Source organism: Chionomys nivalis, chromosome 21 (assembly GCF_950005125.1).
Source record: "Chionomys nivalis chromosome 21, mChiNiv1.1, whole genome shotgun sequence".
Taxonomy (NCBI): domain Eukaryota; kingdom Metazoa; phylum Chordata; class Mammalia; order Rodentia; family Cricetidae; genus Chionomys; species Chionomys nivalis.
In genome coordinates this window covers 27796944-27823410 of record NC_080106.1, presented here as the reverse complement: position 1 = coordinate 27823410, position 26467 = coordinate 27796944, and the positions used below count along the sequence as shown (strand labels likewise).

Genomic DNA, 26467 nt, shown 5'->3' with positions numbered 1-26467 from the left:
ATATGCAAACAACCAAAAGATGAAAAGCATGGTGGGTTGGGACTATCGCTCAGGGTTAGAGTGCTTGGTTAGTAGTGGAAACACTCTGGGGCAGACTCCAAGTGCAAATTGTAAATTTAATAAGAAGTTCTTGTTAATGAGAGTGGAGAGTAAGGTGAGACTTTGGCCTCTTTCTTCTGAGATCAGTAGTTCTTCATCAAGTTGCTAGGACATTTTACAGTTTAATTTCTCAGGTTGTATCAGTAGGCACATTCCACAGTGACTTGGATAATGTGACAAGAGGCACTCCAGGCAGTAAGTGCAGCATTATTTCCTTTTAACTAGCAATGTTTTTTCTGGTCATCACTGTTGCCAACAATGCAATGCTCTACATGGTCCTAAGAGCTCTAAATCTTTCTAGAAAGGTCAAAAGGTGAACTGTTCTACACTGAAGCTAGGGGATGATTTTGGAAACAGCTGCAAAGGTGGGAAGGCAACAAACATTTTACAAACAGAAAAAGGACAGATCAAGATTTTAAATTTAGAAAACTAATTTCTCTGTAAGTCAGAATGTTGTGCTGGGAACGCTGTGACTCCTGTGTGGAGAAGATCATTTCAGGTAATGTCACACTCTTAGCCCCATGTTTAATAGATACATTTAGAGTTAATGAGATAGAAATTTATTCAAGATGAAGTGGAGATTTTTGTTTTGTTTTTGGTTTTAACATGAATACCTGGGTTGTGACTGACAGCTGGATTTTAGGAGTCCTGAGGATAATTTTAGCCTTAAACTCCAGATACTTCAGCAAGAGATGAGAGCTCTGGTTAATACAGTATTATATGTGCATACTTGTAGTTCTGTGGATATCAACCTCCTGTATGTATTTCTTTTCAAAAGGCTACCTACCCCATGGAGAAAAATAGCCTGAGGTAAATACACAAACTGTACTTCCCGCTTTTTACTGGAGGCTTAACTTGTCAGTGATCATGATTTACATAGTGATCTTCTCCCTGTCTGGGAAGTTGCATTAGCTTCAAGCTATGTGCTCTGTTAAAGAGGCAGGAGGAGAAAAGTCTTTCCCATTTCAAGCTGTTTTAGATTGTTAATGTGAGATCTGGATAATGTGGGCGAACTGGTCTCAGCAAGAATGCTAAGAGTACAGTAGAAGCTATTTTAAAAATAAATGGAGGTTTTTTTTTTTTTAAGAGAAAAGAGATTCTCACATATTCCTACCTTACATTTTCAAAATGAAATTTTATTTTACCTAGAAATTATTTTAGAAATCATGCCACCGCACTCGGGAGGCAGAGACAGGCGGATCTCTGTGAGTTCGAGGCCAGCCTGGTCTACAAGAGCTAGTTCCAGGACAGGAACCAAAAGCTACGGAGAAACCCTGTCTCAAAAAAAAAAAACAAAAAATCATACCACCTTAGCAAAATCACTAACATTCTGCATGTCCCAATACTATTGAACAAATGTAGTAGATGACTTCTACCCAATCATTTGTCGGTACTTTCGAATAACAAGTTAATCAATTACATTGATTTTTTTTAAAGAGATCTATAATCACATTAGTTTCTAAACTCCATGCATGTGCTTAGTTTAATGTTGTAATGGAGCACTTAAGAGAACCATAGCTTTTCCATGACAGAATACATATCAAAAAATTTGAGAGAAAATTGTGACAAATGTACTCAGATTTGACATCCAATTCAGCAACTTCAGCTGGGAGACTGTGGACAAATTATAGAACCACGTTAAATCCATTGATATCTACAAACTGAAATACATTCAAGAAGGCACCTTGTGATGGTATGAATGCTTTCTGTCTACTTTTGGAGCTGTTTGGGAAGGACTAAGCAGGATAGCCTTATCGGAAAGTGTATCACTTGGGATGGATTGCGGGGTGTCAAATGTTCACATCATTCCAGTTGACTCTTTGTGTCTGGGCTTGTGGATCAGATATAAGCTCTAAGCTACTGCTCCAGCACCTTGTCTTCCTGCCTGATGACATGCTCCCTACAATGATGGTCATAGTCTCTATTATTCTCTGGAATCATGAGCCCCAAATTGAATGTCTTCTTTTATAAGTTGCTTTGAACACAGCCAATTGTCACAACAATAGAGAAGTCACAAAGACAAAACTCATGAGTTTTCTGAACATTAAGTGAGTTACATCCTGAGTGTTCTACCTAGAATGATTAAAGTGCTCAAGCTGTTCCTTAGTCAGATCACCATGACTGATTACAATCAGATTTCTTCATTCTTTAGGGGACCTTTAAACAACGAGGTTAGAACACAGTTACATATAAATATGAAATTGTTTTTGCAAAACATCTTGTTTTCAAAAAAATAAATCAAGGAAAATCTTTGATGAATGTCTAAAAATTAAAGCATGTAACAGATGATGGATTTAAACATCACTGTAAATAAAACAAATTTATGGAGAAATTATTGTGGTTAAAAAATAGTGATTATTTGAAAAGTTGATAATCATCTATCCAACCAAGTAGGGATTCAGGTTCTTCCCATCTATGTGAAAGTGTATTACACATAAATCATTACAAATTTAATTCCTTTCTGTTCACTACTTATAAAATGTTCTATTAAGTGTAACTGTTTTTCAACAAATATCTGATATTACAAATCATACTGTTTTTAAAAGATTTGAGACTATGGAGATAAAGCCATTGTTTAAATTGCGCAAGAAGGAAAATAATTGAAATGTACTGTTATTACAATAGAATCATTTTTATAAAGTAGGTTTTAATAATTCTTCATATTGATTGAAAATTTCTTTATAGCTTTTATTATTATAATGTGGTGATTGTATTTACATTATAAAAATAACCTGGCATAGCACAGTGATGCATGACTTTAATCCCAGTGTTCTGAAGACAGAGACAGGAGGATCTCTATGAACTAGAGATCAGCCTGCTCTCCATAATGAATGGAGGCCTGTCATAGTCACAAGCAAGACCTCAGTAATGGCTTCAGAAGTACACACTGACTCAGTTGTTTGCACCTGTGTATGCATGCAGGAGTATGTATATTCCCTGGAGTTTCAAACCTAAGCCTGTGGTTCAAAGAATTTGCCTTAGGTGAATCAATATTTCTGAAATAGTAAATTATAAAGTGAAAACGACTGTTTACTTGGGGAAAAGACAACCGACAGTGAATTTCAGCTAAGGCCTTAGCATTTTCAGGGCAGCGGGGATACAACTGCATCGGTGAGAAAAGTGTGTATTTTGCTGAGACTTTTACAAGATTTGAAAGAAGAAGCCAGGACCTATCGGAGTTTCTAGGAGCTGGAGAAGAGGAAGATTTTGCATTTGCAAAGACTCTTGGAAGTTTCTGTTCCAAAGCCAGCATCCTTTCTTCAGTTCCCTCAGCCACTCTCTCCAGGGAGAAGAGCATTCACGTGGATCCCTTTGCTTCACTCTCAAGCTTGAATCTCAGTAGTTCCTGGGCATGGTGACTTCCTTTGTAAATGTGGCAGCTTTTCTCTGCTAGGCAGCTCATAGCAGGTGACTTTTCACAAACACTCACAGAGCCCTCACAAGTCTAAGCCTCTGACTATGTCCAAGCAAAACAAAAACAAAACAAAATATAAAAACTGTAACTGCTGAAGATTTCTTCAAATTGTAGCCAAAGATCTCTACAGTCTCTTTGCATTTCTGTTTTTCTGGCCTACATTATACATTGCCCAGAATGTGGGGTGCTGGGTTATATTAAGGAACATAATCTTGGATAATGGGAAGCTAAGAGGTCACAAGGCAGCATGAGCTTTGAAAACCTGCTTTAATAATGTCCCTGGGGAGAACATCTATTATGAATCCAGGTTTGCAGTCTCCGTTCACCAGGGTAAATAGGGAAGATGCATGGTTCCTGGGTTTAAAGAGAAAACATAAACCATGTGATTGGATGGACCAGTTAAAAGGTGATGGGATTCAGGGATTTCTTACCTCCAGCATTGGCATGCTGAAGGATTTAGGAGTAAGCCTACTTACTGGATACATGTTAATGATCTCAATATATTTCCTAGTTGAGGAGAGGAACCACAGGGGAGCTGCCTCTTTTCATGCTCAGGATTTGACAAAAGATGTACAAGTTGCAATGGTCTTAGTGAAATGCACCTTAGAAAGGCAAGATGCCTGATTTTATTGTGACTCATATACTATCTTAGTTTCCCTCTTGGTCTGGTCTGCTGGGTTGTTGGGCTAACTAAAAATAAATAAATAAATAAATAGTAAAGCCTTTTTTTGGAAGAGCAAACTGTGTAAGATAAAAATAAGAGGTTTTCCATGTTTCCATGTTCCAAAAGAGCATATCCATGTGGCAAGAAACATAAGGGAGAACCAAATAAAGAGAGGGAGAATGTGGCTCAGAATAGCAGAAGGAAGATTTGGTTCTATACAACCCAATTTCAATCCAGTCCCAAATTTCCGTCCTATTGACCACTCTATAGAGTGACTTGGTATCTGTGAAGTTGTGTGCTCTTTGGGGAGAGTTGATAGTAACAGTCTGTCATCTCATAGGTGAAGCCTGGCTACAGTGCCATATAAATTAGAAGGCACTAGTCCCTTGAAAAGTATGCGTTTCCTTGATCCCATTTAGCACAGTTATTCAACTTTCACTGTTCTTATTGTTCATTAGATAATTAAATATATGTGCCCATATGTATTTGTGAACTTCCTTCAGCCTTCTCCAAAGTCATCTTAAGTTTTAAAATAATTGCACAAATTAAGTTGCTTCTGTGACTAAATACAACAAAGATAAATCCTAATTCAATGTTTTTGCATTTTTCCCCCAATGCATCCTGCATGATATTGGTCTTGACCTGGATGAAGGGAATGAAGAAAAGACAGACACATAGAAACACATACTGCAAAGCTGGAATCAAGTGAAGCCTGCTAGCTCTCATGAAGCCTCACCAACCATGTAACAATCCAGAACCTTCTTGCTTTTCTATATATAGTATGAGAAGGAATGGTCAACCAAGCTAGTAGGAGGTCTCTGGAGAAGGGATGCGATCATGTGGGAGGAAGAAGCTGCATTTGCTTGCCTTTGCAAACATTGTTCGATTGTTTGTGAACACCTTTACTTGAACCAGAGGGACACTTTGCCATTTCTCTGTGGCTCACTCAGGGGAAAGCTTTGAAAATTTTCCATGAGTCTGAAACATTGGTGTCCTTAATATGAACATGCCCATATCAACAATTCACATTCACTCAGGACTTCATAAATTCCTTACACAGCTCTCAGGGATTCTTCCATACATATCCCAAATGAACATTCATAACTAAAACACTTTTAAAAGACATAATTGACCAAAGGTTTAACCAACAATATTGTTGCTACTTTCTCATTTCTCCCCTAAAATATATTGGAGATTGCAAGCATGAACTGCAAGATATTATAATTTCAGATATTCCTTGTTAAGTCATTATGTTCCTGATAAGTTTTAATGCCAATGGTCACAATTTTGTTTCTGGAATCAACTGGTAAAATGTGTATAAGGTTAAAATCACGTTTGTTGGTTCACTCAAATTGTTCTGACTTCCTGCTGAGTCTGGCTAGCCATGGTTATTCAACAAATGTCATGTGTCAAAATCAAAGTACACTTCTTTTTTCAAAAATAGCATAGCTGTGTGGTCAGAACTGCTTTCTAGGTATGTGTTAACCTATCTAAACACGTCTGTCGAAGGACTAAAATAGAGCAGTTTCTCCCCGGTGAGACTCATCAGTGGTCCTCATATCCAGCAGGTAACACCTTTGCTCTACCACAACCACACACTGCTCCCACCCATCCCTCCTTCTTCCTCTCCTGCCTCCTCTGCTATCTCATGCCTTCCATCTCCCAAACTTGACCTTTATCATGCCTGCTTCTTTTTCTAATTTCCCTTTCCTATCATTTTGGATCCAGTAAGTTTTGTGATCCTATGGAAATATTTTTCATTTTGTATGTTTTCTGCTTTGTGGATACCTTTTTATAGCCTGGCATATCTTCCTTCAGGTTTCAATAGATGTGATAAAACACCTGTGACCAAAAACAACTTCAGGAGGAAAATGTTGTGTTTCTAGGTAACAGCCCATTATTGATGAAGTCAGGGCAGGAACCTGGAGGCAGGAGCTAATACAGAGGTCGTGGAGAAGTGCTGCTTACTCTTTTGTTCCTCGTGGTTTGCTCAGTTTGCTTTCTTATAGCACGCAGGACCAACAGCCGTGAGGTGGGATCACCTTCCATGATTGGGGTCTTCTCACATCTATCATTAATCAAGAAAATGCTGTACAGACTTGCCCACAGGCCAATCCAATGGGGCATTTTCTCAGTTGAGTTCCCCTCTTTCCAACTGACTCTGGCTTGAATCAAGTTGTTTAAAAACTAATTCACGGGAGCCAATTGTTGGACATTGTGACACAGCTCTATCACCAACAAACGTGCTGAACCACCTTCACACCTATCCTGCGATGCACACAACCTTTGACCCATGCATGGGAATGCATGTGACTATATCATATATAGTCATGGGAGGTGCTAAAGTACCCATGTCTCTATGTCTGCCATTTCATCATTCAGTTTCTTCTTTTTGCTATCTTTTCTTCCAACGATGTGATGGAGAGAAAAAAGATTGGGATATTTAAATACATTCCTGGTAACCTCTTTGGTATATTGAATTTGGGAAGGGCTATTAAACTAATCAGATTGTTAGCCCATGAGTCTAATGACAGTGAAGGCAGAGAGAAGGCAGGAGAAACAGCAGCTTTGATCAATAAAATACGAAATATCAAACTCAATGATTTCTGAAAGCAGCGTCACAAGGCCGATTATAAAATACTCTTGCAAAAGCAGAGATTCAACCAGAGGATGGGCACTGAGAATGTACTGCTGTGCTGAAAGAATACTTGCATGCACATATACATGCATACACATGTGTAAATGCTCACGTACGGGCCACCTAAGGCAAGCTGCTGCAATAAGAATTCACTTACTGGCTTAAGCTCACATAAGCACATAAAAAGGAAAGGGGAAGAAAGATTTCACTATAAATAACCCTGCCACATTCTAAATAAAGCCTTTGGGTATCTGGGGAGTCTGACTTGCTTTAAGGAGTTATTGGATTTGGTCAATTTTAATAGCCATGTTTGCTCTTTCCCCAAATTACTTTTCCTCAGAGAATTGTCTAGAGGCATGAGGGGTTTATTCTCAGTGGATCAAGTGGACGACGTATGCCAGCAGCACAGAACATGGCCAGGATCCCCAGAAGAATGACATTATTTTCGGGATTGAAAAGAAGGAAGAAGGGCTGAAAAAAAGTGAAAGACAAAGGCACAGAATCATTTAAATCAGATGCACAGAGTCACAAGTGGCCACAGGAACTCACTGCAGAGAGCTGAGTGAACTGCTCTTCCCACCTCTGGAGCCTGGGCAATAATACTGCCCAGCAGCTCAGATTCCAGCACGCAGGGGATTGTTACTGAATTATTCAGCATTTGCACAATTAGTTCAAGCAACTTGAGGGTAAAAGCATTTCGTCTTCTTTTAGTTCCTGTCTACGTGTACAGGATTTTATGTTTCATCCCTTCAACCATTCCACTTCACTTTTTGCTCTTCCGGCAGTTCCCACTTTCAGAGAAACCTAGAAAATTGCACACTTGTGACCGAAGACTTCAGTGAGCTGGCTTAATGCCTCGGCTCTGGAGGAGCGAAGAGCCACACCAGGCTCAGGAAAACCATTTCCCTTTCGTCACTGGATCACTGAAAAGTGGCTGCATGTCCAAATCTAATTCTCATAGCTATAAAATGAAGAATATTAGCAACATACAAACATATTGAAAGGAACCAGCAAGATGCCTGAACCATCAACAAAAATGCTCACTTGCTAAGGCTTTCTCCACATCATTTCCTGTTACTTCACTGGCCAGAAACGATGCAATGTATATATTGTATGCATATTCAATAACAATGCAATCAGGTTATGTATAGATGACTAATCAATGGTAGATGTGTGCATATTTGTATATATGATATTTGTATGTCTCTGTCTTTATGTGTGCATGCTCATGTGTGTAAGTGCAGGTGTTAGCATGCTATGGTGCACCTGTATCATTCAAAGGACAACAAACATCTTCTTTGAAACAAGCTCTAGTAACTGTTGCCAAGCTAGCTGTCCTGAAAGATTCCTAATAATTGTCCTTTCTCTCCTTCCTCCTCACTCTTGGAATGCTGAGACTGTAGGCCTGAACTAGCACCCCGTCTGGTTTCACACGAGTTCTGATGATCTGAAGCCAGGTTCTCAGGTTTGCGTAGTAAGCATGTTAACCAGAGGGCCATTTTCTCAGCTGCTAGGTATGTTTCACTGAGATAAAGATCTGTATATTGCCAGGGATTTCTTTACACTGGTTCCAGTTTCCCTAGCATGAGGATTATAAGTGTGTATCACTATACCTGGCTTACCAGATATTTTAAAACGAGAAAGTTGAGAGAGAGAGAGAGAGAGAGAGAGAGAGAGAGAGAGAGAGAGAGAGAGAAACATTGTCCAAGCCCTGCTAAGTTTAAAATACAGTCCACAAATCACTGTGACCATGAGACCTGTCTTTCCTGGGACCAGACTGTCATTTCCCTATAAAGAAAATAATACAAATAATACAATCACCACATGCAGGTGCAAAAGCACACATTTCCTGATACATTCATTCTTACCAGCAAAATGTATACAGATGTTTGCAAAGAAATCTTGCAACTCAGTAAACATTTCTAACGTGTGCTACTACCAAACTATTATATTCTAATCATGAGAAGACACCTTGGTATTCATGAAGAGTTTTACTTTCCTCATCTGAAAATTGGGGTCTCACCCTAGGACATTAAGAACTTACCGCTTAGGATTCAGATGCTATAATGTTACCATGGTTACCAGAGAAAGCTTTGAAGTGCCCTGCCCAGATTTGACTCCTACATTATCGCTCACTCACTATTTGTTAAATGTGTGCATTCTAATGGCTTTAACTCTTCTTGTCAGTGACTCCTGACATGGTAATGAGTAAATCGTACCTTTACCAATGGTTTGCTGCGAGGCTTGACCAGGAAGCTCCATAAAAATGTAAAGTAAACCCTCAGTGGATACTAAGTGCTTACAGTCATTACTTAACCACTGAGTTTTCTTCCCCTCTTTAATGTCCCTGAATAATGTCATGAATTTAATCATCACCACTATAATATTCACAGCAACGACTGTCTGTTCCACATAGCTGGTCTTTTCCACCCCCAAGATTAGAAAGAAATAGAACTATACAGCCAGTCATTTAGTCTCTGTTCATTCCCAATCTTTCTGAGCAAGCTCATTTGGATTCTGCTATTGTCTCCACTGAAGCCCAGTGACATTTGATCCTCTGTAGATTCCAGAACACATCTGTCGAACTGTGGTTTAAATACAGACAGAAAAGGAAGAAGCCCATGGCTCCAGGGAGGGTATAGATAATATTAACACATGGCGTTGGGTACCTAGATTCTTTCCTTTGCCAGGTCACACATGGCCACAGGACCAGAGGAAAGGATCCTGTCTGCCTTGCACCTTCCACATAGCACCTGGGTTCAAATGAGATGAACAGTGACCTCTTTCCCCAGCCGTCTCCTGAAGGTTATTCAAGTACCATCTCTGCGACTATTGTGGCTATTCTTTTTTATTGTTATTATTTTTAGTGGGGGAGGCAGAAATTTGTAGGACTCAGTCTGTATGTCAAGAGCAATAAATAAATAAATAAATATGAACAAAATAAAATAGATAAATACTTGCAAAAATCATGATCTAAGCTTTGGGGGAGTTGACAATTGATGAATTTACTGAAAACTATGTCTTTTAATGTTTTCTGAATATTTAAATGTAGTGTTGTACATATCCAGCTAAATGCTTTAATTACTTAAAAATGAAATATATTCAAATACTTAATGCTTTCATGTGTACATAAATGACCTGGAGATATGGTTAAAATGCAGGTTTGATTTAGTAAGTCTGGATACACACTTGTTGAATGGAACTTGGTAACTCTTATGAGCTTCCAGGTACTGTCAGTGTTGGGGTTCTTAAAGGCTTACTTTGAGTTGTAAGAACACAGTCTGTCATATTCTTCTCCAAATTATAGCATGTACAAGGATTCTTGACTGATATGTAACCTCAGGAGGTAATCTGAGTGCCTGTTGAAGAACACGGCCACATCTTAATTGAATATTCAGAAGTCAGTGCCTTTATTTCAAAATATATTGAAGATGTCAAGCCATGACTAGATAATGCCAGAGGTGTAGGGCTGAATTTAAATTAAATATAATATAAGTGACATAAATAAAGTATACTGATATATACATATATATGACACACATATATATGTGTATATATATATATATATATATATATATATATATATATATATATACAATCAGCATCAAGGAAACATGCCCAGCTAGGCAAAATAACACCTTGGAAGTTCTCTAACACACTGACCTTCTTTAAGTATAATTCTATAGCTAATATTTCTAGGTAATTCTTATTTTCTCAAAAATTCAAATGAGCATGTGAACTGACTAAACTACCTAAAGACTTACAAGGTAATTCCCCACTTAAAGATCATATATAAAGCCTTTACATCTGCCTAATATTTGGTCTATTCCATGGTAATGAAAATCATTTACTATTCCACAGTACTGCAGACACACTGAATGTTTTTATTTCCTTGTTGCATAAAGATGATTAAATATGTTTAGCACTGTAATTGATTAATTGATGAGATTCATCATTCACTGGCCAAGTGTGTAAGACAGGTGTAGTTTTTCTTTTTTGTCTAAGGTTTTATTTACAAAGCATTTCAAATGAAATAAATTTCCAAGAATTTATTATAGGTGGATGGCACTCCGAGTTTTTTTTTTTAATGAGCAAAATACCATTACCATTTATTTTCAGTAATTTCATGGCTTTTAATATAATGAACAAAACATTATTAAGAATAAAATGCAGAAAATTCCCTTATAAACAAAGTGATCATCTGGCTATACATGCTAAAAACGAAGATTGAGCCTGGAGATATATTTATTAATCTCGGAATCAATATCAAGAATTAATTTCTCACTTTGCATAAAGCAGCTTGCCTGGATGCTACACACTCATTACATATTTGGATTTTTTTTTATGAGTTTAGGTTGTTTTTAATTTGATAAATACTAGTGTAAAAATAGTGGATAGTGGTTAGAGAAGTGTTTAGCGCTCTCCTAAAATTACTCCAAAAATATCCAGGACCTTGACAGTGTGTGAGTCTTTTGCAGGTCTAACAGCATGTATGAAACTTGGAGGTGGGAACTAGCAGGTTATTAGGTGAGTAAGTGCTCGATCAGACACATATATATTCCACTTTTGAATACATACATTTTCATATGAATAGGTGGATATATATTTGCATAATAATTTACGTGTGTCAGGAATTTTTATCACACATGTATATTATGATTCAATCCTCTGCGCAATATACTCCTAATTTCTGAAAATTGTGATGTTGCCACAATGTTCTAAAGTTATGAGTCATGAGTTTTCAGAGGCTTCATTCAGAAGGTATAGCAAATATACCTTCTAGTTATCCAATACAGTTAGATAGATTTTTGTCCATCCATGTATAATAATAGAAAAAAATTCTGTATTTTTAATACTGGCAAACTTTTGATCTTTATTCATAAAACAGAATGACTAACCTGCTTATTTTACCTGTATGTGCTGTTATTTTATTTCAAGTAGATAACACAAAAATAATTAATAAGGGATTATGAGCTATACAAGAATCATTTTATAAGAAATCTGACTTAGTCAGGCTAAGGCACATGTGTATTTGTGAGTTCAAGACCAGTCTGTTCTACCCATTAAGTTCTAGGACAGCAAGAACTATTACACAGAGAAACCCTATCTTGAAAAAAAAAAAAAAAAAACAACAACTAAATCAAACAAAAGCAGGGCAGAGTGGTGCAGGAGGAGAGGAAGGCTGATCTCTGTGAGTTTGAGGCCAGCTTGGTCTAAAAAGCAAGTTCCAGGAAAGTCTGATCTACACAGAGAAACCTTTGTAAAGTCTGATTTAATTTGCTGTGCTATCTGTAGAAATGAGCCTCAGTTGTCCTCTCTTTTTCACCATGCATGCATTATGTGGGGAGGAAAAGCAATTTATAATGTTTCCTTTTTATATTTTAATATTTTGTTGTAGCATTAGGACCTAACATGAGCATCACGGTCTAATTTCTATTTACAGTTCATATGGAGTAATCCAGCCAATGCAGTGTACAATTTTAAAAGATGAGGAAGTACAATTTGTTTGTCCCTCTTCACATCTTCTCAAAATCACTCAACTAACATGAAAATGTTTAATAGACACCTATTCATAACCGAAAAGGCAAATATCACACCTATAGAGTCAAAAGAATTTTGCACATATTTAGTAAAATGCAGATGATTTTATTACTGTGCATAAGCACAAAAATACAGGTGCATTATATAACAACCTAATCATCATATTTTATAGAAATAAAACTCCAAAGTCAGAGAATATTTGCACAAACCTTAAACCTCTATCACCTGGTCTCTTTTTAAAGAATATAGCAAACAAGGTAGGTGTGTAAGTCTTCAGAAATAAAAACCCAGATGTCTGAGACTTCAGTCACTAACAAACACAGGTAAATCCGAATGTGACCATGTGAGTCCCATTGAGCAATAGTCTTATATGTACATGCATGTATGTGTGTAAGTGTGCCTGTGTACATGTGTATGAGAGCCCGATTGTGCCTTGGTCCTTAGTAGATTTCGATAGCTGAGAGTATGACCTTTATTTGTATCACCATCAAATAATTTCCAACTGGGTTGAGCTGCCTGATATTTTCAAGTCAGGACACACTGAGCAAAAGGCAGGCAGCATTTGTTGTGTGGCCAGATTGAGACACACAATGCTGACTTGCATTTTTGCCAAATTATTGGTGCACACAGTTCCGTCTGAAAAGGCAGAAGCTTCACAGAAATGACAGAGAATTGTTCTTGCAAGGCCAAAGATCCAATTTGGCGGTGGCTGCGTTGCCCAGTGCTCTTAACATGCAAAGGCCTGGCAAAAATAATGGCATGTCAAGTGCAATTTTCCTACCGGCCACTGACACCGTAAACTGTAATATAGTGTAATTACTTGGCATCGCATGTCCTTCATACTAAGTACCACCCAAACGATTGCCAAGTTACAGGGAAGAGGGAAGGTTAGAAGGTCAAATTTAAAGAGAGAAAATGAGTCAGTGCCTTGGAGGAAGAGGATTATAAATAGACTAAGCATCACCAGCAAGAGAATTACGTCCAAATAAGGAAGGCATCGGAAGCCCAGGTAGGAGGAAAACAGGCAGCCAACACAGGAGAGGAGTTTATGTAAGAGAGAGATTTAGGATAGAATAATGCTGACCACCTGGACAACCAGATACCTTTGTCCAAAAATAAAACAATGTGAGAAAAAGAGAGTCATGGGGGCCACCGAACAAGAGCTGAGACAACAGGGCCTGAAAACTGAAACACAGTTAGATATTCTTGTTCCGTGGACATTGGTGGCTGAGTTTATTCCCCAAGTACTTGAGGAGAATAGAGCTAAACTAAAAAACTGATAGATCTCCCATAGATACTTCTTGTTTCTTCACCTTGTTATAAAAACCCAAATCCTAAATCTCTGCTTTGCAGTATAATAGATTGATGCATGTGCCTGTGCATGAGAGTGTGTGCACGTGCACACACACACACGCACACACACACACACTTCATATCTTTTAGTGAGATATAGGACTTCACACCTGCAGTATCAGCATGAGGGGAGCTGAAGGCAATTGCTATGCATTCAAGGCCTAAGCTGCACATAGTACCAGACTGAGATACAGTGTATCCAACACGAATCTATGAGAGACTAGGAATCCAAAAACAGAGTTCCTGTGAATGATGAACGAAGCTGGTAAACTTCTAAAAGAGGCTCCAGAGAACTCTCTTGTCCTATTTGGCCTGCCAGATGCACTATGAACGTAGCAGTCTTTATCCTGAAAATAATCCTCACTAGTACCCCTTCTGGTGCCCTGATAGCATACTTCTAGTGTCTCTTCTTTATTGTCAACCATGTAGGATGTGTTAGCTTAGAGCATTCCCACTGAAGAATGTCATCTTGACATTATCTCTGCTTCGCACATGATTTTCGTCATGCCATGTCAGCAATGCTTTATAGTTTCATCTTGTGTCCTTTTCCACATGGTTAATGTGTCTCGTATCACAGGTTATTTCTTGAGAACTTGTCATGTGCCTACAGAATAGGTTAACACTCTCTGTTTGTTCCCACACCACCACATACCTTCACTTCAGAGTACTTTCCTTAATTTAATATGCCATTTTTCACATGATTAATTTTATCTGTGTTTGTTCAGTTACTGAGACTCCACTGACAATGGGATACCTAACGAATGTAGCAGATGCAGATGCTTCATATACAGTTATGGTCTCTTTCTATACTCTGCCTCCTTACTACAGAGCTCTCGCAAGATGAAGCCAATCTGCCTATCAGAAAGTATGCATGCACAATTTACCACGAGGACAAGTTTATTTTAATCTCAATTACAAGCTTGATCAAAAAACGCAATGGGATTTCTCCCCTTCACTTCTACCATCAGACAATAGAAGAGTTCTATGAACTGTTATGTTCCCTGTCAGAGTTTCCAGAGAAACTCATTTCTGGGATTGGTAGCACTGTGGGGCTTTAGGATTTATGAGCTTGCGAACAGACTAAGTGTAGCCTTCTTCATAGAGAACTGAAGACAGGAGTGAAGGCTGATAGGGTAGTATTTGTCTTTCAGAAATTCTGAAAAGATCATATCTAGTCTACTTTGAACAAAAAGCTCAGACAAAAGTGTGAACTATGTTACACCTGCCACCTGTGAGAGACCCGGATTCCACAGGCAAGATTCCACCAATTATTTAAAGAGACATTCCACCTTCAGTACCTCTAAAGAGAGATCAAAATCAAAACATATAAACAGTCGTTTAACTCCCCATCTGGTATAGCTATATGAAAGAGAACACAAAAACATTGTATTGAACACTTTATTGAAAAATGTCACTTGTGTTAAATCTAATTGAGCTTATATGACTTCTCCAAACTCCTTCATTGTTTAGGTAGAATGTCCTTTCATGCATTTGTAGGAAATGTCATTGCCTGTTTCGTTTTAGGCAGCCACTATTCTTGAATCCTGGGATTTGGGATATGGAACAATTAATACAAACGAAACATTTAAGAAACACACATTCTGGAAGGAGACCAACTGTAATCTTAGTTGCGTTAGATGATGATTATACAGTAATGAACTGCGTAGAGAAAGAACAGGAAATACTGAAGAAGGAGCAACCATATACCAGACAAAATGAACAGAGATGGGCTCTTGAAAAATGGCTTCTACTTTCTTCTATGTTAAAAAGAAACACAAAAACTTCTCAGCTTCTGACCAAGGAAATATGCTTTCTTTCTCTATGTTCATAATTTTTAATCAAGCATGTCCAAATTACAACCCATAGAGACTACACACATGCACGGCCACGGATAGTTATAAATGTGGTAAATCACAAAATTGTACACGTACATAAAATACTATGATATGGTTTTATGATTCAACATGAAGTTCTTGAGTGAGAATTTTGTATATGACAATGTGGGAAAAATGACAAATAGTTGGATACCCTGTGATTAATTGAAACAACCTCCTTCCTAATTCTATTCTGCCTCACCAGACTGAGAACCAAGAACACTTACTCAGTCCCTCCTACTCTGATACTAATAAACATGGACTAGAGAAGGGGCCTCTTTTGGCTCCATAGTCTTGTGCTCACATAGAAAGAGAGATATCAGTGTTTGGTTGTTGTTTCTGTTATTTTGTTTGTGTATTTGTTTTGTCTAACATACCTGCTGCAGCTATTCACAAAACAAATTTGAGAACCCAGTTGTAATCACTACAAGACAAATATCACACAGCTGACCTTTCATTCACTTTTAAATACCGGCATTAACACAATCCTCGAAAAGCTTCAACAATTTTCTTAAGGTGAACAACCAAAAAATGACAAAAATCAACGTTCAAAGCTCTTGGGTTTATCTCTAATGTTTAGATCCTTTCTCCACACCCAGCTGCCACCAATATGTAAAACCAGAGGTTGGATAATGTAAAGATGTGTGTGCAGTCCCAAAGAGCCAATCGCTCAAAAGCTGACTCTGCCCTTGAGCTTGAACTCAGCCTACTAGGTCTGAGGCCTCCAACATTGCAACTTGCAGGAGGGCCTTTTAAAGAGCAGGTATGCTCATAGGTAACTAATGCTTCTCAGCTGGTTCCTGGGGAGAAGCTCTGCAGTGAAGTGGTTTAAAGAGTCACATGGAGAAGACTGTGCATAAAGATAAAACACCATAAAATACCAGTGAGTACCCTGATGTGGATCATCCCTGCACTCAGCCTGACACATAATCAGAAGCAGTCACCTACAATAGATTTTTTTTTTAGCTTCACAAAAGTCCACAATAGCAAAAATTAAGGCTGCCATCTTTTAGGAGTCATTTGATTTAAGGGGAAATACAGGTGATTGAAAATATTTGCAGCAAAATTCTCTCAAAAAATCATGTAGATGTGATTGAGCAATTGATTTGGAATCTGACCATAGTACAGAGCAGGCTGAAGAACTAATTCGCATGCAGTGTCTGTTGCTGAGAGACTCAAGAGCATGCTGGCTATTTCAAAGTCCTGAGGTTCACTGGGATTTCTATCATTCAAAGAAGCAAGACACCTCAAGCATGTGTAAATCGCAGAGGAATCCTGAATGCTCGGCTATTTGATTCTGTCACTTTTGTTTCATGTTAGAAATGGAGGTGAAATCAGCTTTCAGATTCTAAACTTAAGATAATTGGTTTAATTACTTTTTCTATTCAGATAAAAATGGAGTGCTCTTCAGGGTACAATATATTCAGGTATTTATATTATGCAGGACATGTCTTAATTGACATACCCTCATAACAAGGTGACTAGCAGAAGCAGGGAGGAATCATTCATCCATTAACTACTTATGCACGTAACTCCAGAATTTCATATGGGATAAAAAAATTGCTCACCATAGAGCTGGTTAAAAAAATTTTAATATAGAGAAGAAGAAATGTACATACTTTCTCTCCTATATTCAAAACTTAAGTGCAAATTACAAATTTCAGGTACTTAGTTACTGAATTTTAATGATGGTTGAAATTATGACTCTGGGAATCTCATATAGAACATTTTTTCATATTCATAATTTGGTTTATTAATTTATCTAAACCTCGTTTTTTTTTTTGGCATTTGTAGAAAGGATAAAGCTAATCAAGAAGTCTGTATCTAGAAGGAATGGGGTCAGATGCAATTTGGAATTCAGAACTTCTCCCATCTTTAGAAGCATATTAAAATGTATAAACTTTGGAGTAAGTAGCAACCCCAGCAGGGTTCAGGGCAGCACCCTGTAATCAGCTACGCTAACATTTCTCCACTGAAGCACAGGAACAGCCATTGTCATGGGATACATTATGGCTATAAAGAGCCTCAATTCCCTTTTCCTACTGGAGTTTCTATGTATGAAAATCTTTCATGGATTTTTTTTTTCATTTTGATTTAAGAAAAAAATGGAACATAAATCTGTTTTAGTGATTATATTTTATAAGTGTTTGTGCACATACATGAATATATAGACATGCATATGTATGTACATTCATATGCATATAAGATCAACCATTGTTAAAGACAAAAAGTCTGTGCCAACCAAGTATTTTTATAATAGTAATTAATACACAGTTAACAGTCAGTATTGACCAAAATATGAGTTCTTTAAAGACAAAGACCACTGCTTTAGTAAGATCCTCCCAAGTGCTCATACCCAGTGCCTGGTACCTAGGTAGGGCTGCAGGAAGCTCAGTGTAATGAGGCATGTTTCCTGCACACCTCCTCTGTGAAGAAGCACAGAGAAGAGGAAACACAGCTTAAGGAGGCTCAGCTGTTCCGCAAGACGACAGAGCAGAGCAAGGGAACCAAAAGGGCCTAGAGAGACAAGGGAAGTAAATCTTGAAGATCTGTGTTTTGAGCCCTACCACATCCTTTTGAAATCGCTGAGCTTGGGAAAGGATAACATGTGATTCCTTCTTCAATCTTGTTTATTGGGAAAGTCAGCCATTGTCGGGTTCATTGTTAGAAATCTTTTTTTTTTTTTTTTTTTTTTTTTTTTTGCTTTTCTTTTTGGGACTTGGTTATCCTGTACCCTGGTAGTAGAGGGTGGCTTTGAACAACTAATCCTTCCTTCTAACGGGATTATCAATATATATCACCACACCTGGTGTATATGTATGTATCTGTATATATAAAACACTGCGGATCAAACCCAGGGCTTTTCACATGCTAGGAAAGACTGTTACCAACTGCATGATACCGTCCGTGCATCCCCAGAATTTGAAGTGTGACAGCAATGAATGTCAAAATGTGCAAACACAAATGATTCCGAGGAGGGAGCATGTACATGTCTTTGAAGCACTGTAGCACTCTTTTGGAGAACTGAGAACCAGTGTCTACATGAAGAACTTGCAACAATAACAAATGTACATGCAGTGTAACGTACAGGCGAACACAGGTACTCACCACTGACCTAAAATGGTCCTTCCATGTGTTTGATTGTATTTGGCAATGACAGGAATGATGTTCAGTGAAGTGAGCACCAGGTCCTGCCTAGCACTTTTGTTACAAATACTGCTTTGTTCTTCACAAGGACTGAAACAGCAATCAATGAAATAAAACGGAAAATCTACCTGCAAATTGGAATGTATAACCTTAAAATAGAAGAAAATAGTACTTTGATAGTTGCAGTCAGAGGAATTAGACCAAAATACCTACAACGTCTAAGTACTAGACCCGAATAGTAGAATTTAGAGAAAAGTTTGGCAAAAGAAATCTTGCCTAAGTAAGAAAGCACTTGACTTGTTTATCCATTATCCAAGTCCATGCTGTCTCAGCAAAGGATGGGAGTGCTGTGGGAACTAACATTTCCTAAAAGAATGTTTTAAGCAGTAGGATTTTTCATATTGCTAGAGCAACCAACGGGTTAACTGGTTAACCATCTGGTCTGAAGGATTTACACTTAAGTGTGATGCAAAACTGTGTGGAGCCTGAAGCGAAACATTTAAAGACCAGGAACAGACCCTGAAATGAGAGCTTAAAAATGAAGCTTACCCGGCCAACGAGAATCGGTTCGGGTCCAGAAAATTCTTCCAGGACAAACATTTGATTCCAAACCCAGCCTCTTTTGGAGCGGTTCAAAATTCGCAGTTCTTCACTCTGCCTGCTTAGTCCCAAAGGGGATCCAGTGGTTAACGTGTGAGCTTGATTCATCGGAGCCATGTACACACAAGTGGGGAGGGTAATCCATAATATTATTAATGGAGTCCAGAGGTCCACGAGCGTCTCAGTTAGCCTTTCTGGCATGGTCCCACCAGTTAAGCAAATCAGCGCGAAAATGAGACAATTATTTTTTTTGCCTCGGGTCTGAAGCCATCCAATTCATCACGCAGTGTGGAGCGGTTACTTACAGCTCGGCCACGTGTTCAGAGGACCAGGAAACAGACTGTCTAAGCAGCTTTTCAAAGACCACGATCCATTGGCTTTCCTTTTCATTGAAATTTCCTGCACAAACAAGAGGGAAGAAAGATAAGGCTCCACGAACCCAGTGCTGAGACAAACCAGCGCTTCTCAAAGGCACGTACAGTGAAAAGGATAATGAGCATTTCCCAAACTCTTGAGTTCAGAAAGTGGACCTGAGGAACAAGATTGAATTGGCTAACAAAGCCATTTAAATCTAAGCATCATTTAGATTGTAGCATCCCTTCCACAGCCATGTCACTTGTCAAATACCGCTTTAAGTAACAAAGTGGTCTTAACAGATATTAACCCTTTCTTTTCTCATTGTCACTTCCTCCTCAAGTCATGCTACCCCCCTAACCTCTACATTCCAGCCTGTCCTGTCTTACACGCTCTGCAAGCCTACTTGGGGTGCGTATCCCCTGCAACCTCTCTCCCTCCCTCTCCTGTTCATCTCTTTAAACATGTTCAAAGAAGGTTGTATTTCATTTTAAAGAAATCGACACTTAATAAATAAAATATTTAAATACTTTTAAGTTAAACACGCACACACACACACACACACACACACACGGACATTGGGCATGAAGATAGGCAGGGATTCTCCCCAGCTTTCATGGCTGTGACGACCAATTCCAATTAGGAAGGCCTCGAGAAATGTAAGATGCTAATAATGAAGGAATAAAATTAGAGTTCTTCTAGAAAGAATTCGCCAATGTCCGGCATGTATGCTATAAGCAGGGCCAGTGTCACAGCTCCCAAGCTAAATGCACCATTGAATGGGAGATTTGAATGACGAAAAGCTCCTTTGGGAATGAAATATGGTAAAATTAGAATTTTCGATAGAAGGAATTCAGAGAGGGAGAGGATAAAAAAAAAATCCTTATTATCTGAGGTGTCAAATACATTTTTTTGCTTACCTTCAGCATAACAAAATGTGTTTCTTCCCACTCAAAAAAATTATTTTTAAAAAAATGATGTTCACTGCAGATCCCTGAGAAAAGCCAGGCTGAATTAGATTAAGTAGAAAAATAATTCCTGGGGACACCATCCGGTGCAGTGTGGCTCAGGGAATTCATAATAGGAAAAAGAACCTTTAACCTCTAGGTCCCTGGTTCCATTCTGGCTCAGAATGAGAAAGCAATGATGTTATTAACATTGGTTGGACTGACGAGTGGCCCTATTGGAGCCAGCTGAAAGATGCAGCCATTGTGTCATAAACAGCATGATGTCTGAGCTAACCGGCTGGCCCATGGCATGATCTTCCTTGTCACTCTTTGCATGGGCTGAACCCAACACTGGGACTTACACCTGAAATTGGCCCAACCCTGAATAACGCACAGGGCACCAATGCAAGTAGCAACTATTAAGGTGATAAAGAAATTTCAATAGATTTCAACATGGAGGAGACACTCCAAAAACAGCCTCTCCTGTTCTTAAAATTGCTGTACCAGTGTGTGTGTGTGTGGGGAGTCTTCCCCGAGATAAGATATACTTCTATCTCAGGGTGTTGAGACTTCAGAAATGATCCTTTAAATCCCAAAGGATACCATTGAAGATTTCTAAACTCTATTATACCACTTATCTGTCTTCATTTACTCAAAAGACACTTTCAACAACATCACATCATGTCATACTCCCTCTTAGATATGTCGTGGGGAGCTATGATGAAATTGTATTGGGGTACACTGGATAATGTATTCTAAAGGCCAATAGATCTGGGCATAAATTCTAGATTACCCCATTTACTACCACTGTGTGATGGACAGAATACTGAGCTTGCCTGAACGTGAGCCTTCTCATCTGTAAAACGACAACACAGTAACCCCTAATTTACAGAGCTGTAGTGTTTATGGCTCAGAACCAAAACATAAAAAGAACAGCCAAAACATGGGAAGTAGTCCCAATATTTCTATAGAAATAGTTACTTGAGACAGCTTGCAGGGGTAGGGGTAGAAAGGAGAAACAATTAAAGACTAAAACTTTATGAATTCTTCAGTAAGGATAGACAAGAAATGGTTGGTCTCTAAGGTGGTATGATAATCGTAGGTCAAAGTTGATGCTGATGAGGGTGGAATGGAGGGAAGATAAAGGTAAGAATGATGAGGATGGATGTAATGCTACTAAGAAGAGGACAGCTGGGGGGAATGAAGATAATGTTGGTGAGAAAAGAATGGAAGCCTGGAGACCTGCTGGAAGGAGGATGAATGTGATCCTAAAAAAAAATCAGTAAAGATGAAAAGTTATACTGATGAGAATGAAGGTGATGCGAGTGAATGCAGAATGGAACGTGGAAGGAGATGATGGTGGTGAAGGAAGGATGGAGTTGATAAGGAGAAAAGGAAAGATAGAGATGATGTGGATTAAAAAAAAAAGGTTAGAGGTGATGCTGAGGAGTACAGAAAAGATTGAGGATGGAAATGATGCTGGTTAGAGCAAGATAGAGGGGTGGTTGGTGATTCTGCTAAAGATAATATTGGAGGAAGATGAACGTGATGCTAGAGAGAACTAAATGGGAGAGAGGTGGAGGTCTTGCTAAAGAGGAATGGATGGGCTAACCTTCTACGAACGCACCTCAACCGGGCTAATTTTCTCCTCATGGAACCTCCACCCAAACTCTTTGCAAGGAAAAGGAACATTTTTTTTTCTCTAAACATAGTCTGCTCCACTGCAAGCTGTACCTGAATGCTCAAAGATCATATGTGATGTTCTCCTGTGGTGTGAGATGCACAGGCACGGAAACAGTGTAAGAACAATTTTGAGTGTTGACAAGTTTGGAGTTAGAACTTGAGACGTCACACTGAACTCTCTCTGCACCTGTTTGTTAATTCACCACACACACCAGAAATTCTCCAGTGACAACAGGTTGGACCCAGCAGGTTTATTCCGAGGACCAAAGCAGTTAGGGTAGGCTAACATGCGGTGGTCTTTTTCAGGCAGGCTGCACAATCTGTAAAGAATCGTGTGAATGAATTTAAAATAAGAAAGTTAATCCTGATTTAAAGACGTACTAGACAGTTCCTTTCCAGAAACTGCTCATTGACAACCAGGATGGGGTGTGACTTATCAGAGAGCTTGTCCTGAGCCTGCCAAAATGAGATGAAAAGCTATCACTGACCCATACATATTCTAAATGTTTCCATAGCTTCATTAATTAGAACAAATATATTAATAGCAGAAGGTTTTATAGTCAAAATTGTATTCGTTTCCATAAAAATTCAAAACATTGCAGTTTGTATTGCTGTGCAAAATTGAGGCAGGGGAATCATTAAATTAAATCTTGGTTAAAGAAACCCTTCAGTAAAGACAGAAGCATTATTTAATCCTGAATAACATAATTCTAAAATTCTCTTTTCTAAAATTGCTCCTCCTCACAATAAATTTTTGATGCACATATACTATTTGTCAGGCAGAAGGCAGAAAACAGTAAGTAGGTCAGAACATCTACCTTCATGAAGCAAAGAATGCAGTTGGCAAAATGAGGAAATGCCCAATTTTACATTTACTACTTGTGGAGAAGTAAAGTCTTTGGAGGCCTAGAGTTATACACATATAGCATAAGACTCAGATTGATAATGTTAAAGAAACCTTCCTGGAGTCAGGCATGGGGGCACACACCTCTAATCCCAGCACTCAGGCAACAGAGGCAAGCTGACATCTGTGAGTTCAAGGCCAGCCAGTTCTACAAAGGGAAGTCCTGGACAACCAGGACTCTTACATAAAAAAGCCTATCTGGAAAACAAACAGAAAGAAAGGAAGAAAGAAAGGAAGGAAGGAAGGAAGGAAGGAAGGAAGGAAGGAAGGAAGGAAGGAAGGAAGGAAGGAAGGAAGGAAGGGGAAGAAAAAGTTTCCTGGAGGAGAGATTTTTATCTATTAGTAAGTATTAAAGGGGAGGTCACTGTAAAGGGCCTTTGAGAACAAGACAACCAATGCTAACCAAGTATTTCTGAATAATTCAGCATTTAAAATCATTTTCAGGTTATTCCTTACACTTGCCAAGAGGTTGTTAATCAAGAAATTTATATTGGCCATCGTCTGTACAGTATCCATCAAATAGTTTACCATCTACTCTATAAGCTTTGTGGAGAGGTTGTGTTTGATTTCTGCAAGGGTTTTTTGCAATAAACACATATGGGATGTAATAGGAAGAGTGTGAAGCTTCTCAGTTTTCAAAGGGAGGGGAAGTATAATTTGACTGATGCCTATGGCTCGCTGGCAGAACTTTGGAGAAAACCAATCCAATCAGTGAACAACTTTCATCCACATCATTTATTCTCTCAATGCTGGAGGTAAACATTCAGGTGCTGACTTATTGTTCATTTTTGTCAAGCTTTTAAATTACCTATACTAGCATATTTTAATGAAATTGTATAACTTTCTTCTTCATTTAAAATGGAAGTCCAGCATGGGTATGAGAGCGAATATCTTTAATCCCAACACTCAGGAAACAGAGGCAGCAGGCAGATCCCTGTGAGTTTAAGGCCAGCCTGATATGCACAAGAAGTTCAAAGTCAGACAAGGCTACTTAGTAAAACTCCGTCTCAAAAATAGATTGTAGGATAGATAGGTAGGTAGATGATAGGCAGTTTTAGATAGATAGACAGACAGACAGACAGACAGACAGACAGACAGACAGAGAGAGAGAGAGAGATTAATATAAAATCTATTATCACAACTGGGTGGTCGTGGTGCACATCTTTAATCCCAGCACTTAGGGGAAGCGACAGGTGAATTTCTCTGAGTTTCAGAAAAGCTTGGTCTACAAAGTGGGCTTCAGGACAACCAGGACAAAACTTGTCTTAAAAACCAAAAGAAACACCTATATCACTTGTCAAAAAGGGTCATAGCAATAAATTGTATTATAAGTCAATATTTAGAAAAATTGTATAATATTGAATCCCAGGAACACACACCCCATCTATACTGTGAAATAACACTCTGGTAGAAGCATCATTATTAATTTAAAATTTTCATTTTAATTATAGAAATAAACATAATAAACAGAGGTTAGCATTTTAAAAGTTTTGGTTTACTAAAACTAGGCATTCTCAAATCCTAAGATTATCTCTCTACTTATTAAAAAGAAAGACCCAAAATAGTGAGAGGCAAGCTGGACAACTTTAAATAGTGGCTGCTCTTTCTAAAAAGAAAATGAAAGAAAGGAAAGAAGGAAACCCCTGGCTTCTACTGTTTTCTCACTGTCAGGATACAGATGCTGTATTCCGAACAATTTCAAAGCTTGCAATGCTGTCCCTAATCAACTCTGGCAGTAACTGAAAATTTAAACACCAGCTCCATGAAACCAAGCGAAGAGTCGGTTCTAACATCCTCCTCTTGGGATTGTCTTTAACATTAATCTGCATAAAAGTTATCTAGCCATCTATAGTTTATGATGCTGGTGTTCTCACATGAGTCCTGAGGTTCTGCATTTCTGAGAGTCTCTTCTACTGTATGAGGACCACACTTAGAGAAAAATGGTATTTGAAACAAAAGGCAAGCAATCTTGCTCATAGTTTTCAGGATTCGCTGAAAAATGTGATGTTGTGAAAATAATCACCTCTTCTCCTGGGTCATTTAATATTATTCCCATATTTGCTTGAGCTATCTCTCTTATGAACAGAAATATACACCTACTCCTGACTTTAGGAAATAGAGTTAGGAAAGATGAACACTTTTTATAGTGGCAGAATATTCTTCATGAATCCCAAACACACACCTATTTTACATGACACTGGAGTAACTAGGCAGCTAATTATTGTGCTCACACACACATCCACGCAGTGAGGTAATAAGGAACATCCACTAGGAGGGAAACGTGATTGTAAGGATTGAGATCTATAATCTTTGCTTGCACCTCTGCCAAGAAATGAACTACTATTTTCCTTAGATCAGAGAACAACTTTATAGGTATTCCTGAGATGCAACGAAATGTTAAGTCACTGTTATCAGAATTCTTAAGCATTGTGTATCATACCTACATAGACAATTCTTAAAAAAAAAAAAGAAGATTATAAAGATTGAGTTAAAATCAATTTGCTTTTACATTTTTCGTCCACAGTGTGTATGCCCAGCTGAGCAACCCAATTCAATGTAATATTGCTGCCTCAATGCCAAATAGAATTATGAAGAAATTTTAGTCACTCTGGAATTTTTACAACTTAAAAAGTTTTTAAAATTTTTCCCAGGATATGATATATTCGTATAAATAAAAGACCCACAATCTGACTTTAATTCACACTCACAGTTTGAAACCAGCTCTAATTACAGCCAGATGTCAGTCTGAGGGCTTCAATATTTTTAAGACAAATGTGCTCAATTCTCAGAGATATTGTCGTAACTAAAATCACATTACATTAATGATTTTGTAAACAATATGAATTAAAGTCCCAAATAAGGAGCCATTCACTGATGGTGACATTTATAATAAAATCAGTCACTTAGGGATTCAATTCAGCAGATTATTGGGGCAGACAGGGAATTATGCTTTTATTATCCATTGGTCTTAGTGGCCACAATATTTTATGGAAGCAAAAAGACATACAGGACCAAAGAGTTTCTATTAAAAATGCTTCTGACCTTGAATTTAAAGCCATTAGCAGTTTGCTTCAAAACAGGTAAATGCACAATGAATCCAAAGTGATTCTTCAGGATCACAGGGGCATGATTCAACGTGTGGTCCAGTGCAAACCAGCATGTTCTGGGTGGTAAAGCTGAATGGGTCTGAGCAATTTTGGAATTTCGGGAAGAAAAGATCCGTATGTGTTTTCAGTTTAGATAATTGG

General features: G+C 38.3%; 1 protein-coding gene across 8 annotated transcripts in view; it reads right to left on the bottom strand.

The window, feature by feature from the left end:
* Positions 1–26467, bottom strand: part of Cdh8 (cadherin 8) — a 334430-nt gene that overhangs the window by 298692 nt on the left and 9271 nt on the right. For all 8 annotated transcript variants that reach the window (XM_057753478.1, XM_057753479.1, XM_057753482.1 and 5 more), the window contains exon 2: positions 19281–19730. In XM_057753478.1, coding sequence (XP_057609461.1) covers positions 19281–19532 — 252 coding nt within the window. In that variant the 5' untranslated portion in view covers positions 19533–19730. The remainder of the gene's footprint in view (positions 1–19280; positions 19731–26467) is intronic.